General features: G+C 47.4%; 1 protein-coding gene across 1 annotated transcript; it reads left to right on the forward strand.

Annotated features, from left to right (window-relative positions):
- The first annotated feature begins 1,210 nt into the window (after window positions 1–1,210).
- Window positions 1,211–9,251, forward strand: NOC4L (nucleolar complex associated 4 homolog). Its single transcript, XM_063416345.1, has 15 exons — window positions 1,211–1,416; window positions 1,504–1,627; window positions 1,714–1,820; window positions 2,058–2,165; window positions 2,301–2,450; window positions 3,004–3,103; window positions 3,402–3,436; window positions 3,540–3,590; window positions 4,131–4,242; window positions 4,832–4,892; window positions 5,431–5,541; window positions 6,745–6,908; window positions 7,274–7,356; window positions 8,112–8,225; window positions 8,540–9,251. The coding sequence occupies exons 1-15, from the start codon at window positions 1,321–1,323 to the stop codon at window positions 8,654–8,656; spliced, it is 1,533 nt and encodes a 510-aa protein (XP_063272415.1). The 5' UTR covers window positions 1,211–1,320; the 3' UTR covers window positions 8,657–9,251.
- The last annotated feature ends 4,087 nt before the right edge of the window (window positions 9,252–13,338 follow it).

Here is a 13,338-nt window from a genome sequence, read left to right on the forward strand (position 1 = left end):
GGTGGGTATTTTCGATGTGAATAGAGCGTGGCCTCTTCCTCCAAATCAGTTTGCCTTATTGTTATGGAGAAAAAAGAAGCAAAAAGCTGCATAGAACTGTGGGGGGGTTCTTTACTTTTCTTGCATACAATGAATAACAGACTTGCAAACAGCACTGAGTGAGGAATCAAAAAGCCCATGGTGGTTTGAAGGGATTTATTTTACTTTGGCCATAAAACTGCACAACGTGTAAAATCCAGACAAAATTACAACATTCCTTTTCTGAGATGGATTTAAAATTATTTTTCCATTCTGTGATCTTTTTACTCTTTTAGGGAAGGAGCCTATTTAAGGGCAAGGAAAGCATATATTTTGTTTTACCTCTGTTCGTCCACACTTGTTGGTACCTGGCAATCCACATGTCTTAGACAAGAAAGAATTCTCAGCCAGCTCCTCTGTTAGTTGGGATGGGTACAGCCAATTCTGTTCAGATCACAAATGTAAACATTGGCTCAGGCAGCGTTCCTGATTTTTTTTTTATTTTATACTTCTTTCGTCCTGCATACTTTTTTTCTTGGACCCTCAGGTCTACAAATACAAGGGCATTTTGATTTTTTTAAGCTGTTTTTGCATGCAGTAGTATTCCCCTGGCCCTGCTAACCCCTGGTGTGTGCCATCCCCTAAATTCACTGCCAGCCACGGAGCTGGCGTTGCTGACAGCAGAGTAGTTTAAAATGCAAAGCAGATGCAGTGGTAATGGATAGTGACACTGTGTACAGTATACCCTTGCTCATCCAAAAATATTGCTTAGTTAGCCCCAGTTTTACTTTTAAGTGTTTAGCTTTTACGATGTGCATGAAAGTTGGGGTGGGGGGAATAGTTCCAGCAGTGGGAGAGCTGCTGGCTACGTCGTTGTGCTGGTCTGATTTGGTGTCTAAAGAGGCGATTGTTTCTTGTTTAGGTCAGTTGATGAAGATAAAAAGTCACCATATTTTCTTTTTTTTTCCTTCTAATTATTTTTTTTTCTTTCAATGTGTCTTTCTCCCGGGAGTGTGTTAGGAAGTCAACCTGTACATAAGTGATGAACATTTGTACTCGACCCAGTAGGATGATAAGGAATAGTGCTGTATCCTACCTGAAGGTGTAATAAAGTGTACATTTTTATACAGCCGCCTCGCCCTGCCTTCTGTACCGGGGGAGGAGGGCGGGTTACCCGGGCGGGGCGGTGGGTGGGAGGACGGACCGATCCCGATCCCAACAGCGGCCCCGGTCCCCGCCCCGCCGCCGGCCCCGCCTGCGGGCGGAGCGGCCGCGGCTCCTCCTCTCGGCCGCGCTGCGAGCATGGCGCGGGAGGCCGCGCTGGCCGCCTGCCTGCAGGCCGTGCTGGGCAGCCGCTCCAGCGCCAACCGCGTCTTCGAGCTGCTGGAGCCGCTGGCGGTGCGCGCCGGGCCGGGCCGGGCCGGGGGGAGCGGGCTGAGGGAGGGCGGCGCGGCCGGGCTGCCGCTCTGACACGCTGTTCCCCAGGGCCAGGAGGAGCCGGAGGACATCGTGAGCGCCGCCAGGACGTGCAGCCGGCTGTTCGGGGCGCTGCTGGAGCGGCGGGAGCTGTTCGTGGGGCCGCTGCCCGACCAGGACGCGTGTCTGGCCGGTGAGCTCGGAGCGCGGCCCCGCGGCGCCGCCAGGGCCGGGCGCGGCCCTGCCCGAGCCCGGCATGAGCGTGTGTGTCCCTCACAGAGAGCTACAGCGCCGAGGACAAGTACAGGATATGGATGAGGCACCGCTACAGGGACTGCGTGCGCTGCCTCGGGGAGCTCATGGGGCACGACGCCTTCCAGGTCAAGGTGGGTGCTGAGCCCGCTGCTGACCCGCGGGGTGTCCCTTGAGGTTATCGCTCAATATTTTATTGTGGGACAGCACTGATGCTCTGACTCTGCTCACCAGCAGCGAGCATGCAGCTTTCTCAGGAGATATCTCATTTCAGTCTTCCTCCTCTTGAAAGTTGCCTTCTTTGCGTTTGACCTCTGGTGTTCTTGTTAAGCTGGGGGGTTTTTTTTGTGATGCCTTTCTTTTTTTTAAAGGAGTTGGCACTCTGCACACTCATGAAGTTTGTCGAATTGGAGGCACAATATCCATTGATCAAAATAGAGTGGAAGGGAACTTTAACTTTTCCATGTGACCTTCTCAAGGTAAGCTGCAGGACTTAAAAATCCCTCCTGTCTGTGACCTGATAGCACACGAACTCATGTGCCCTCAGCTGTCTCACCCTCTGCTCCAGTGCTGTAAGGGACTGAGTTGTTGCCTGCCTTTCCAAACCCTTTCAGGTGGTTGTTGATGGTTTGCTTCCCAGCGAGGAGGACGCCTCGCTCCTCATCTCCCGCTTTCAGGAGTACATGGAGTACGACGACGTGCGCTACTTTGTCATGAAGGCTGTCACCGCCAGCGTGGCACAGGTCATGCAGAAGGCAAAGGAGGTAACAAATTGTTATTGAGCTGCTCGGGTTGTGTGTCTTGTGCGTGGAGCAGGGAGGAATTAGAGGTGTATGGAAATATTTGGAAGCCAGAGAATTAAGCGTGCCCGCTGAAGGCATTGATCTTTTTCTTATGTGTGTCAGTGTGCCAAGACTGGCTTTACTCTGAAGTTGAAGGTATTTCAAGACACATACTGTTCTTTCTGGTCTAAGCTCTAGCTTCTGTTTCACCCAAATCTCTGCAGCTTGGGTGACAAACAGAGAACTTTATTCTGTTTACTCTGGGGCAGAGGAAGAATCTGTTTCCTACATTGGATCCACCAGTTTTGTTAAACCAGAACAAGTACAGAGATAGGTTTCATGTTGGATAAACAAGTAGTACTCCATGTTGAGGCTGCAGCAGAGAATATACCAGTGTGTAGTTTAGTCATCAAAATATTCCCTTTCTCTTTCCTAAATACATTCAGTTCTTGGAAACAGGACAATATTGAAGCCCAGCATCTTGCTATCTGTTGTGGGACTTGCTTCATGTTTGTTTATATGCTTTTTTCCTCAGAAGCCGCTGCCTTTTTACCAGCAGAATGTATTTTCCCTCATCTCACCCATTAACATGCCAAACAAAGAGTCTGAGATGGTCAAATTTATGGTCAAGCAAGGTTAGTAAACTCTGCGTGATGAACTGTGTGTGAAAGGGAAAATCACTTTAAGATTTTTAGTGTAAAGGCTTTATTATTGTTTGCTGATGAAGAATGTCTGCTTCTTTGATCACTGTGATTCTAAGCAGTCTTAAAAATCCATGTCCCTTGGTCTACAGGGGAGTCTGTTATGGCCTTGTGTTGAATTCAGTACTTCAGCCCAAGTTTTTAGAGCATCAAAGGGCTGAGTTAAAAAGGGTCATCTTAATTTTTTGAGTATCCATTTCAAGTTCAACATCTGGTTTCCTTTTCTTTTTAGATAACCGTGAGGAGTTGAAACTTTCAAGGCTGCAGGTAACTGTTCATTTGGTCCATTAGAACTGAAACTTTATCTGCTTAAAATGGAGCATTATCTATACCAGTGTGTTTAACTCACTGTTTGCAATTCTGTTTTAAGGCACACAAACAGGTGTTTGAAAAAATGTGGCTGACTTTCTTGAAGCACAAGGTGAGTGTTTCTTCTGCCACTGATCCACGTCACTCTTTAATTTAAGGATTGCTGATCCTTGGCAAATGTATCCAGCCTTGCACGAAGCTCTGGTAGGACCCAGTGGGGTTTGAGTGTTGTGTGGGAACAGCCCAGTGACCATTTCTGTTGGATCACTCTGCCAGGAAAAATGACCTCATATATGGCCTGCTTTTCCCCCTGCTCTCAGCCTTTTTTCCCTACCTTAGACATCTCTGCCCGTAAGGGTGAGCTGCAGCATAACAATCTCTGCTCACAAGATGAGGCTTCCCCAGCCTTTTTCCTGGTGATTTTCCCCATCTGAGTGATGACACTGTTAGTTGTGAGCACCTGCTTCTTGAATGAACTTCATTGGTGTCACTTGTAAACTCTCCCATTTGGGAACTGCTGCTGCAAGCTGTTCTGTATTTTCCTGGCACATTCTCTTCTGCTTGTGCATTGCCTGTTTGAGCCACAGGTTGCTGCTGCTGTGTGAGTTCTCCCTGCAGTGCTTGTTCCTCTGTGTTGTTTTGTCCTTCACAGCTGCCCACTGGCCTTTACAAAAAGGTTCTTGTCATTCTGCACGACTCTGTCCTGCCTTACATGAACGAGCCCACTCTCATGATGGACTTCTTGACAATGGCCTATGGCATAGGTGAGTGAGAACTTTTTTTTCCTTTTTTTATCCTTTGTGGCACCTCCAGCACAGGACAGATGGACTTTCAAGCTCTGCTGGGTGATGGAATAGGTGTACTCCTGGCTGGGATGGAGCTAAGGAACTAGAGGCAACTCCACAGTCCCCAAAAGTGAGATGATTTTACCTGTGTTTGTTATTGTTATTGCTCCTTGTGTGTAAGGAAAATCATATTTAAGACTTTGGGGAAGAGTAGAATACTGGAGTGATTTATTTTAAACATAGAGTTTAGCCAGTGCTGCTGATCCAAACACAGGATGCACAGATTCCTGCAGAAATGTCCTTTCTGAGCAGACCTTTGTCTCCCCAGTGTGACTTTGTTGTGTCTCAGCTGTTAAATGTTTGTTCCACTGAACTACAGCTTAATCTTTGTAAGAAACTTGGGAGTGTCTGGAAGGGTGTAGATGAAATTGTTTCACCTTTTAGCCATCACTCTGGCTCTGATTTGAGGTATTGAGTTCCTTCGGGGAAGATTTTATTATAGAAAAAATTGGAAAATTTTTTTTTCTAGTTATTTCTATTGGGTTGATATCTGCCTGCTTTCTTACAGGTGGAGCAATCAGTCTCCTAGCCCTAAATGGGTTGTTTATTCTGATTCATCAGCATAATCTGTAAGTAAAAAGAGTATATTGTTTAAAGGAGCATGGGGTTTTGCAATTATGTCTTCATGTAAGAGAAACTGAAATGGATAAACCAGACCTTCAGGCTTTGAAATTCCCCAGTGAGAAAGCCAAACTGCACAAGAGGCTCAGGCTGTTTGGATGCTGAGCTTTTTTTGGCTGTCTGATTTCTTTTACACCTGAGCCTTAAATATTCTCTTCTCTAGATTGTGGTTGCTCAGCACTTAAAAATCCATTTCCATTGATCTGATTAGAGAGTGAAGCCATAGTCTTTGGTGTCCCTTTCAGTGCATCCTGTAGCATTTGCAGTCACTGGATATGGCTTCACACCCTGAAGATGGTTGGGCACTGCAAGAGGCGTAAATTCCCCTTGCAGCTTGTTTTCAAGTGGTGACTGTAGAGGGAAGCCTAAGAGAGCTAAACAGAGCACAGCAGTGGGCTGGGGTGCTCTTAATGATAGCACAAACATTTAGACACAGTCCCTCTGTACACCACTAATGGATGTTGTATTTTTCCTTTTTTTCAACAGGGAGTATCCTGACTTTTACAAAAAGCTGTACAGTCTGTTAGACCCTTCCATTTATCACGTGAAGTACCGAGCTCGCTTTTTCCACCTGACTGATCTGTTTTTGTCTTCATCGTAAGTAGCCTCTTTGTTAAGTGTGCTCACATATTTTCCTCCTGCTTTTCTATTTTTGAGCAGTCTCCCACACGTCTGGATTTAATGTATTCAGTGTGCCTGCTGGATTAGATACATTTTTATGGAGAAAACTGAATCCAAGACTATTATTGTAGGCTCGTGTAATTTTTCATATGCTATTTTTGAAGATTTGCCTCACAGCCATAGATTTTCACAAAGGAAGAATTGCAGTTAGCTATCAGAGTTTGAGCTGCAAGTGCTTATGGATGTGTTTTTGATCTCTCTTCCACTTTGGGTGAAAGTGATGAATTTTCTGTCTTGTCTTTGTAAAAATGGAAAAGTAAAATTCGCAGGCTTTTTATAGATTACAAAGCTGTTGATAAATGGGTGGCTTTTTGCAGACATAAAGCACTGAAATGTGAAGTGTTTGACAGCCTGTCTTGATGTTGTCAGTTCATTGTACACAGGGAAGAAACCGGGTAGGCAGCTGGTCATATAGCTGCTGTCATATGTTATAAAATAAACCAAGAGTAACACAGCACCAGGCACTTCATACCCAACCCCCTTCTGTTCCTGGTGTACTTTGGAGAGAGTGACAAGACCTGTGGGTAACTTAGTTGAGCCTTGCAGGTGTAGTGAAGTCTGAGTGACTGAATATTGTCATTTTCATTCTGACTCTTCTGATGTGAAGAGGGGGCCTAAATGAGCTGGTTGCTGTTAGAAATTTGCATTTTTACCATTAAAAAAAAAATTATAATGCACATTTACACTACACAGGAGCTTTATGTTCCCATTAACAGCTGCAGTGCTTGAAAGTGTTATATAGATTTAACACCGTGGCCTGTGTATTAATTAAACCCACAAAATGACATAAGGAGAATATAATTAAGGTTGCATAGCCAAGCCCTCAGAAGTTTATAAAAGGACTGAATAAAGTTTGCCACGAGAATGTCCATGTACAGGGGCTGTGCTTGGCAATGGTGCCACATGTCAGGATCTGAGATTATTCATGCGCTGAATGTAAATTCCAGCAAGCACACAATATATGGCTGCTTACAAGCAAGATTTCTAAAGTTTCTCTTAAAAAAAAAGAAAAAAAAAAGCCTGATGAGCCCCTGCTCTCTAATGTGACGTGCTGTTGGGGTGGCTGAGGCTGCTGGCTCTCCTGCCAGGCCTGTGACAGGCTGCTCCTCCTGTCCCCAGGCACCTGCCGGCGTACCTGGTGGCGGCGTTCATCAAGCGGCTGGCGCGGCTGGCGCTCACGGCCCCTCCCGAGGCTCTCCTCATGGTCATTCCCTTCCTCTGCAACCTCTTCCGGAGGCACCCTGCCTGCAGGGTGCTGGTGCACAGACCAGCAGGGCCAGCAGGTAACAGGGGAGGGGTGTTGTGCCTTTACAACAGCGTAAAGAGGAGCGTTCCTGTGGAGGAAAAGGAGAGGTTCCAGTTCTGGGGTTTGGAAGCATCCCTTTGTCCTGTCCCCTTGTGAAAGGTCAGCAGGCTCCTGCTCTGAAGTTCAAAGCTGTTCCAAATGCCCTGCTTCCTGTGCTCTTTGACAGTGACATGGTTCTGTAGTGCTGCTGGGCGTCATGCTGGGATGTGTTAGTTTGTCCCTGGACCATAAATGACTTGGGAAGGAGCAGTTCTGGCTGCAGCACTGCTCTGGGCCTGTGCTCCCTTTGGGTTTTTGTACATCACACAGTGGGTATTAGCTCTGTATCTCCCATGTCCTTAGATATGTCAAAAGATCCTTACGTTATGGAGGAGGAGGAGCCATCTAAAAGCAGGGCCTTGGAGAGCTCTCTCTGGGAGATTCAGGTATGTCATCCCAAAATGAGCATCTGGGTCTGCTATGGGTCTCTTCCACCCCTGCTGCTTCCTTGACATGTGTTAGCAGTGGACAACCTCTCTCACAAAAACCTGCTTGATATAAATCTTGCAAATGAGATGAGTTCTTTCATTCTGCATCATTTTCTACCCTAGCAAAGGATTCCATACACTGGAGAGATGTACCTGCTGATTAGTGGGTGGCCTGTGAGCACACATTTGAACTTGCAGTTCACAGCTAGACTAAAGCAGACTAAATAGCTGCAAATGTACCAGACATAAAGCACTCAGATTTGCTCTGAGGGGAGAGAGGAACTTGGTGAGCACTGATGGGAGTGAATTGAGTAGAGGCAGGTTATCGTCTAGAAATAGATGAGGGGTTTGTAGGGGACTGAAGCAGCAACAGAAATGATGTGCAGGAGCTGGAATCCTGGAGGGCGGGAGCTTGGGTGTGGCATGAGGGCACTGTGAGGCAGCAGAACTGGGTTATGCAGTGTAGGCATGGCCTATGGATGAATTTGTCTTGAGCTGGATGTGAGAGGAGTCTTTGACACATTTGAAAGATGCCTGAAATGAGGATTTCTTGAAGCTCTGTCGTAGCACGGTGCAGTGAACTTGGATCTGATGGAATTTAGTGGTCACTGAAGATCTGACCAACAAATGGGCAGACTCCTGTGTGGGAGCCCAGATGGTTGTGTGTAACCCTGTACTTATTAGATTATCTCCTATTTGTCTTGCTTCTTCAGTCTCTCCAGAACCATTATCACCCAGATGTGGCCAAGGCAGCTGCTGTCCTGAACCAGTCCCTGTCTGAAATGGAGGATGACATCTCAGGGCTCCTGGAGCTCTCAGCTTATGAGGTAATGCTGCTGTGCCTTTGTGAATGACTGGATCCAGAGGAAAGGAGATTCTGGATGCAGCAGCTGTGTCCTGTTCATCTGGGGAGGGAGTTACACTGACTTGGTTACCCAGAACCAGGGCACACTAGGAAAATGGTCTGTTAAATAACAGCAGGAGCAACAGTGGTGACAGGGCTGGCTTTTCTTTTCCTTTTTTTTTTTTCTTTTGAAGTGTTTATTTGCTGGATGTTTTCAGACTTAAGAGTGAGCAGTGTTATTTGGGGTGAAGAGCTTCTACTGAGTTTTGATGATATTTTCTGGTTTTTATTTTGTAGCTTTTTGATAAAGAAGTGAAGAAAAAGGCTGTTGATGTGCCCCTGGAGTTCGAGCCGGTACGAGGTTTGTTTGGGAAGAAGAATGATATTTTTGCAGAGCACTTCAGCTTAGACTGATGCCATCTCCTGCCACACACATCTGTCAGCAGCTGGATCTCATGGACACGTGGAGAGCTCCCGTGTGCTCGGCAGCCCTTCCCTGTGAGGAGAGCTGGGCTGCTTCAGCTGCAGCCCTCTTCAGTGCCCCCTGCCACTGCCCCTGGATGGACTTGGCTGTGTTTCTCACACTTGCATACTGCCACCTGCTATTTGGGAGGGATTTTTCCTCGGAGCAAGGGATTCTGGACTTGTTCATGGCTGGGATCCCAGTCCTTCCCCCAGAGCTGCTGGTGCTGGCTGTGACCAGGGGCTGCATCAACAGACCTCTCACTGCTCTTCCATGGGACTGAGGGGAAGTGCACTCTCTGCCTGCTCTTATTTCTCAGATGTTTTACTTTTGTACGAGAGCTGTCACAGCATGTTTGTAATAAATGTCTTCAATACATAAGTGTAAACACCTGTTGTATTATAATTATATTTTTATATGCATTTTTAAGCTCATCTTCAGAGGGCTGTTTGTCTTCCTTGTACTCAGCACTCCCATGTTCAAGGCATTGAAACTGGTTTGTATAACAGCTCAGGAGATGCTCAGTAAATCCATCTATGAATTGTTGCTGGTGTTCCTTCCTGTACATCCACCTCATGCACTAAGGTTGCTGGATTCCAAATGCTCATGAGCTTTGGAAGGGAACATAATCCTAGTGCCTGCTGTAGCCAGGGAGGCCAGCTGATGTGCAGTGGGAGGCTAATCCTTGAGTTTTGCTTCAGAATGATAAGCAGCTTGGTGTGGTTTTGCTTGCAGCCTGCATGTGTTTTAGGAGCTCTGGCCAGTGTGTATCCAGGGGCTAATAATTTTTAACTCCACTGCTACTGAATGCTTTTGTTAATTTTTCATATACTTCCAGAAGTTATGCAGAAATTCCATTTGATAATGGTTCCACCCAAGGTTTTGAGGTAAACTCATTATTAACAGCACAGACAAACTCAGGACTTTTTTAAAAACTAATTTTCAAGAACTTAATGTTACCTATTTAGATAGAAACTCTGCTTGCATAATTTGAGATCATATTTTGTGAAAGAGTAAATTACAATCCAGAAAGCGGAGGCTGAGAAATCCAATTTCTGACAGCCAAGTCTGGTTAAGTCAAGGAAAACTGCAGCTGTCTTGGAGACACTGAAGTGTTAAATTTTCTTCATCCAGTTATTTTTCATGCTTTCCAAGCAGTGGACATGTCCTCACAGTGTAGAGCTCTACATCTTTTTTTTTTTTTCCCTTTCTGATGCTTTTGAATTCACATGGGGTGTTTCTGAGGATTGATATTTTTCCTCTTTTTCTTTGGAATTTTCCTTCTTTGTTCTCTGGTGAAAAGGCAATGCTGCCTCCCCCCTGGCCAGCCTGCTTTTCTTCTTTCTTTGACTTCTGGTATCAGAGGTAGGAAAGCAGAATGGTTGAGATGTAACTTTCAACTTGAGAGGCCTCAGTTCAGGTTCACCCAAGCCTTGAATTTCATCTCTAAGTTCTATCTCCCTTTGTCACAGGGTTTTGTCTGTATGTGTTTGGTAAACATCTTGAAGTGCTCTGCTGTAGCAATAGAACATGGCTCATGAAAGAAGTCAGTGTCACCATCTCAGATGAAATGGATAACTGTATTTAAAAGAATGAATGGGTTTCTCTGCATATTTTTAATTTTATTCAGGTTGGCCCCAGTAATATCTGTGTGTAATTGCTGGTGAGAAGTGTCATTCACTTCTGTTGTTATATTGACACTCAGGGGTGTTGGGTTCTTTTTAAAAGATATTAAACCACTTGGACATGGGGCAAATCCAGATCTCCAAGTGCTGAAAATGAGGGATTTTGGTTGGGTTCTTCTGTGTGGACAGAGGGTAAACAGAGTGTCCTCAGGGCTGTGTGACCTCTGTGCCTCTCTGTCCCTCTGGGGTCACCTGTCACCCAACAGGGACATTGGTGGGGAATATTGGAAAGCAGAGCTCCTGCCTTGTGGTGTGGCCCTCTGCTCCCTGTGGGGAAAGCCTTTTACCTGAGACCAACTGACCACGGCCTAAAGCATTTTCCAAACACCCAGGATCCAAACAGGAGCAGGGATGCCGTGGGAAGGGGAGCTTTTCAGGAGGAGGACTGCAAAGGCACCAGCATCTCCAGCCTTCCAGCAGCTGTGGATCCCAAGTACCACAATGAGCAGGGACTGGGTTGGAGCAGGATGCAATTTGTGTTTCCCAGAGCATTCCCAGTGTGCTGCTCCTGCTGACACCGAGGCAGAGGCTCAGGCTGACACAGCGTGTTTCCAGATTCCTCAGCACATTTCAGTGCTGAGCTGGAAATGCTGTTAGCACTTTACTTGGAGTATGTGCAGCTGACCTGGAGTGACTTAATTGTGTTGTGGTGATGCCTGGCAGCCCCAGCACAGTCCCAACTGTGCTTGGTGCAGACAACCAAACCAGAGACAGCTCAGAGGAGCTTACAGCTGAAAGCCTGGGAGCACTTCAGACAAGCCTTGAAGGTCTTCCAGACACTTCATCCCCCAGCTCTGATGCTGCACTTACCTGAGCAGCATTTTTAAACCAGCTCCTAGGAGGAGATAGCTTTAAGCCTGTCCTTGGAAAAACATTCCATCTGCTCTTTCATCAAGCTTTTATCTTCCAACTTTCACCCCTTTCCCCTCAATAGGAGGCATCAAGAAAAAAAATCAGCAGTTATAAATATTAAAAGTTTCATCTGCACAAAGTAAGCAACCCTTATCAGGCTGCACACCTGCTGCTGCTCCTGCTCTCCAGGTCTCCACAGACTGTAGATTATAGATGCTTTAATCATGGGGTGTATTAACTGGAAGGCCAGATTGAAGGACCAGGCAGAGAGTGCATAAGTCACTCCTGTTATTATTTGATTTTTATCAGATGTGGGGAGGGGGAGAGGGCTGTTCTGAGGGGTTTTGTTGTTGTTGGGCTATTTTAGTGAGCATAAAAGATATTTTTATGAGAACATTGACAAAACCCCACAGCCTCCCCACCCAGCATTGCCTTGGTCCCCCACCAGAGGGTAACAATAAGGTCTCTGATTCAATGGACTGCCCTTAGTTTATTTTCCAAAATTTCCATTCAAAGTTATCCCAGCCTGGCTGCAAAATGGAGCTGCTCATCAAGATCATGATGTGATTTGTCTGGGGACATCAAAGGTTGAGGTGACCACAATGTTTGTGTTAATCAGCTTAGATTCTTACTTTTAAGATATTCATTGGGAGATAGAGGGAAGTGCAAATTTACATCTGTAAATGAGTGCTGCTATTAGCATTAAGGTGGTTTCATATCCCTGAGATAGTGACAGCTGAAGTGCAGCCATAACCCCTGTGTTTTCCACTACCTAATTTTGAAAAACAAGCTCTCAGTTAATTTACAGCCCTGCTCAGGCAAAAAGAGCTACAGGATCTCAGTTCAACTGACAATAGCCTTTTCCAGCACTATCATAATCAATATTCATTAACTGAAGCCTATTGGACTTGGAGATTTACTGCTATCAATAAGCCAAGAGTCTATCTTTGTGTAGTTTATGAAGAAAGTTTGAGACCTGTTACTAAAAAAATTGCTTTTCTGCAGTTTCTTTGCCCTGTCCCTAAGCCATACTTGCACCTCTAAAAAGAGAGCTCTGGAGCATGTGAAAAGAGCCAAAAGAGATAAAATCAGAGTGAAACTGCCTTCCTCTTCCAGAGAAACAAACCCCAGCAGACAGGATGCTCTGGTTGATGGTGCACGCAAAGATGTGAACGTCATCTCTGTCCTAACAGAGTTAAAAGCTGCAGACTCCACGTCCTGCTGGTTATCCCCATTTTGTTGATAAATGCACAGAGTGAACCTTATCAAAACGAGCAGGCTGCAGGCCCGCTAATGGAGCTGTGCTTGTGCTGAAGATAATTGATGCCTCAATAACGTCGCGCGTTATCCGGAGAGCGGCTGGAGCCGTGCGTGAGGAGAAGCATCAATCACAGATGCTCCCGTTTAACTTTTATCAAATATTTAGGTGGGTGGCAAGGCGCATTCTTGGGCTGTTCTTGGGGAAGGAGTGTTGGGCTGCGAGATACCAAGCGAATGAATCATCACCTCCCTTTTCCTACATCAGTTTCCTGCGCACCGCGAGTGTGAGGATTTACATTTCAGTCACCTCGACCGGAGATGCCGCTGCGGTGCTGGAAGCAGAGCCTGGCTGGCCGAGAGCTGCGGCTGCAGGCGGGACACAGCCCTGCCGGCGGTCAGGGTGACAGCCGCGGTGTCCCTGCGGGGTGGCAGTGCCATCTCCCCTGGGCGGGAGGGGCCGAGAGGGGACGCTGCCCTGGGGAAGGCGAAGGCGCTACCCGGGCTGTGCCCGCCCGCCCTGCCCCGTGGCCACCACAGGACGGTGCGGAGCGGTGCCCGCCGTGTGCCGGGTCCCTGCCCGAGCCCGGGCCCGCTCCCTCACACCGCCTCCACCGGGCTCCCCCTGCGGCTCCCCCGGGCGGTGGCCCGGGCCGGGCGCGGTGGCCCGGGCCGGGCGCGGTGGCCCGGGCCGGGCGCGGTGGCCCGGGCCGGGCGCGGTGGCCCGGGCCGGGCGCGGTGGCCCGGGCCGGGCGCGGTGGCCCGGGCCGGGCGCGGTGGCCCGGGCCGGGCGCGGTGGCCCGGGCCGGGCGCGGCCCTCACGGGTGTGTGCCCGCCCA

The sequence above is a fragment of the Prinia subflava genome, chromosome 19 (assembly GCF_021018805.1).
Source record: "Prinia subflava isolate CZ2003 ecotype Zambia chromosome 19, Cam_Psub_1.2, whole genome shotgun sequence".
NCBI classification, from domain to species: Eukaryota; Metazoa; Chordata; class Aves; order Passeriformes; family Cisticolidae; genus Prinia; species Prinia subflava.

Excerpts from the sequence above, each read along its gene's own strand:
- NOC4L (XM_063416345.1), top strand. The coding sequence starts at position 1,321 with ATGGCGCGGGAGGCCGCGCTGGCCGCCTGCCTGCAGGCCGTGCTGGGC. Across the intron at positions 1,821-2,057 it reads ACGACGCCTTCCAGGTCAAG|GAGTTGGCACTCTGCACACT; the intron begins GTGGGTGCTGAG and ends TTTTTTTTAAAG. Across the intron at positions 8,226-8,539 it reads TGGAGCTCTCAGCTTATGAG|CTTTTTGATAAAGAAGTGAA; the intron begins GTAATGCTGCTG and ends TTTATTTTGTAG.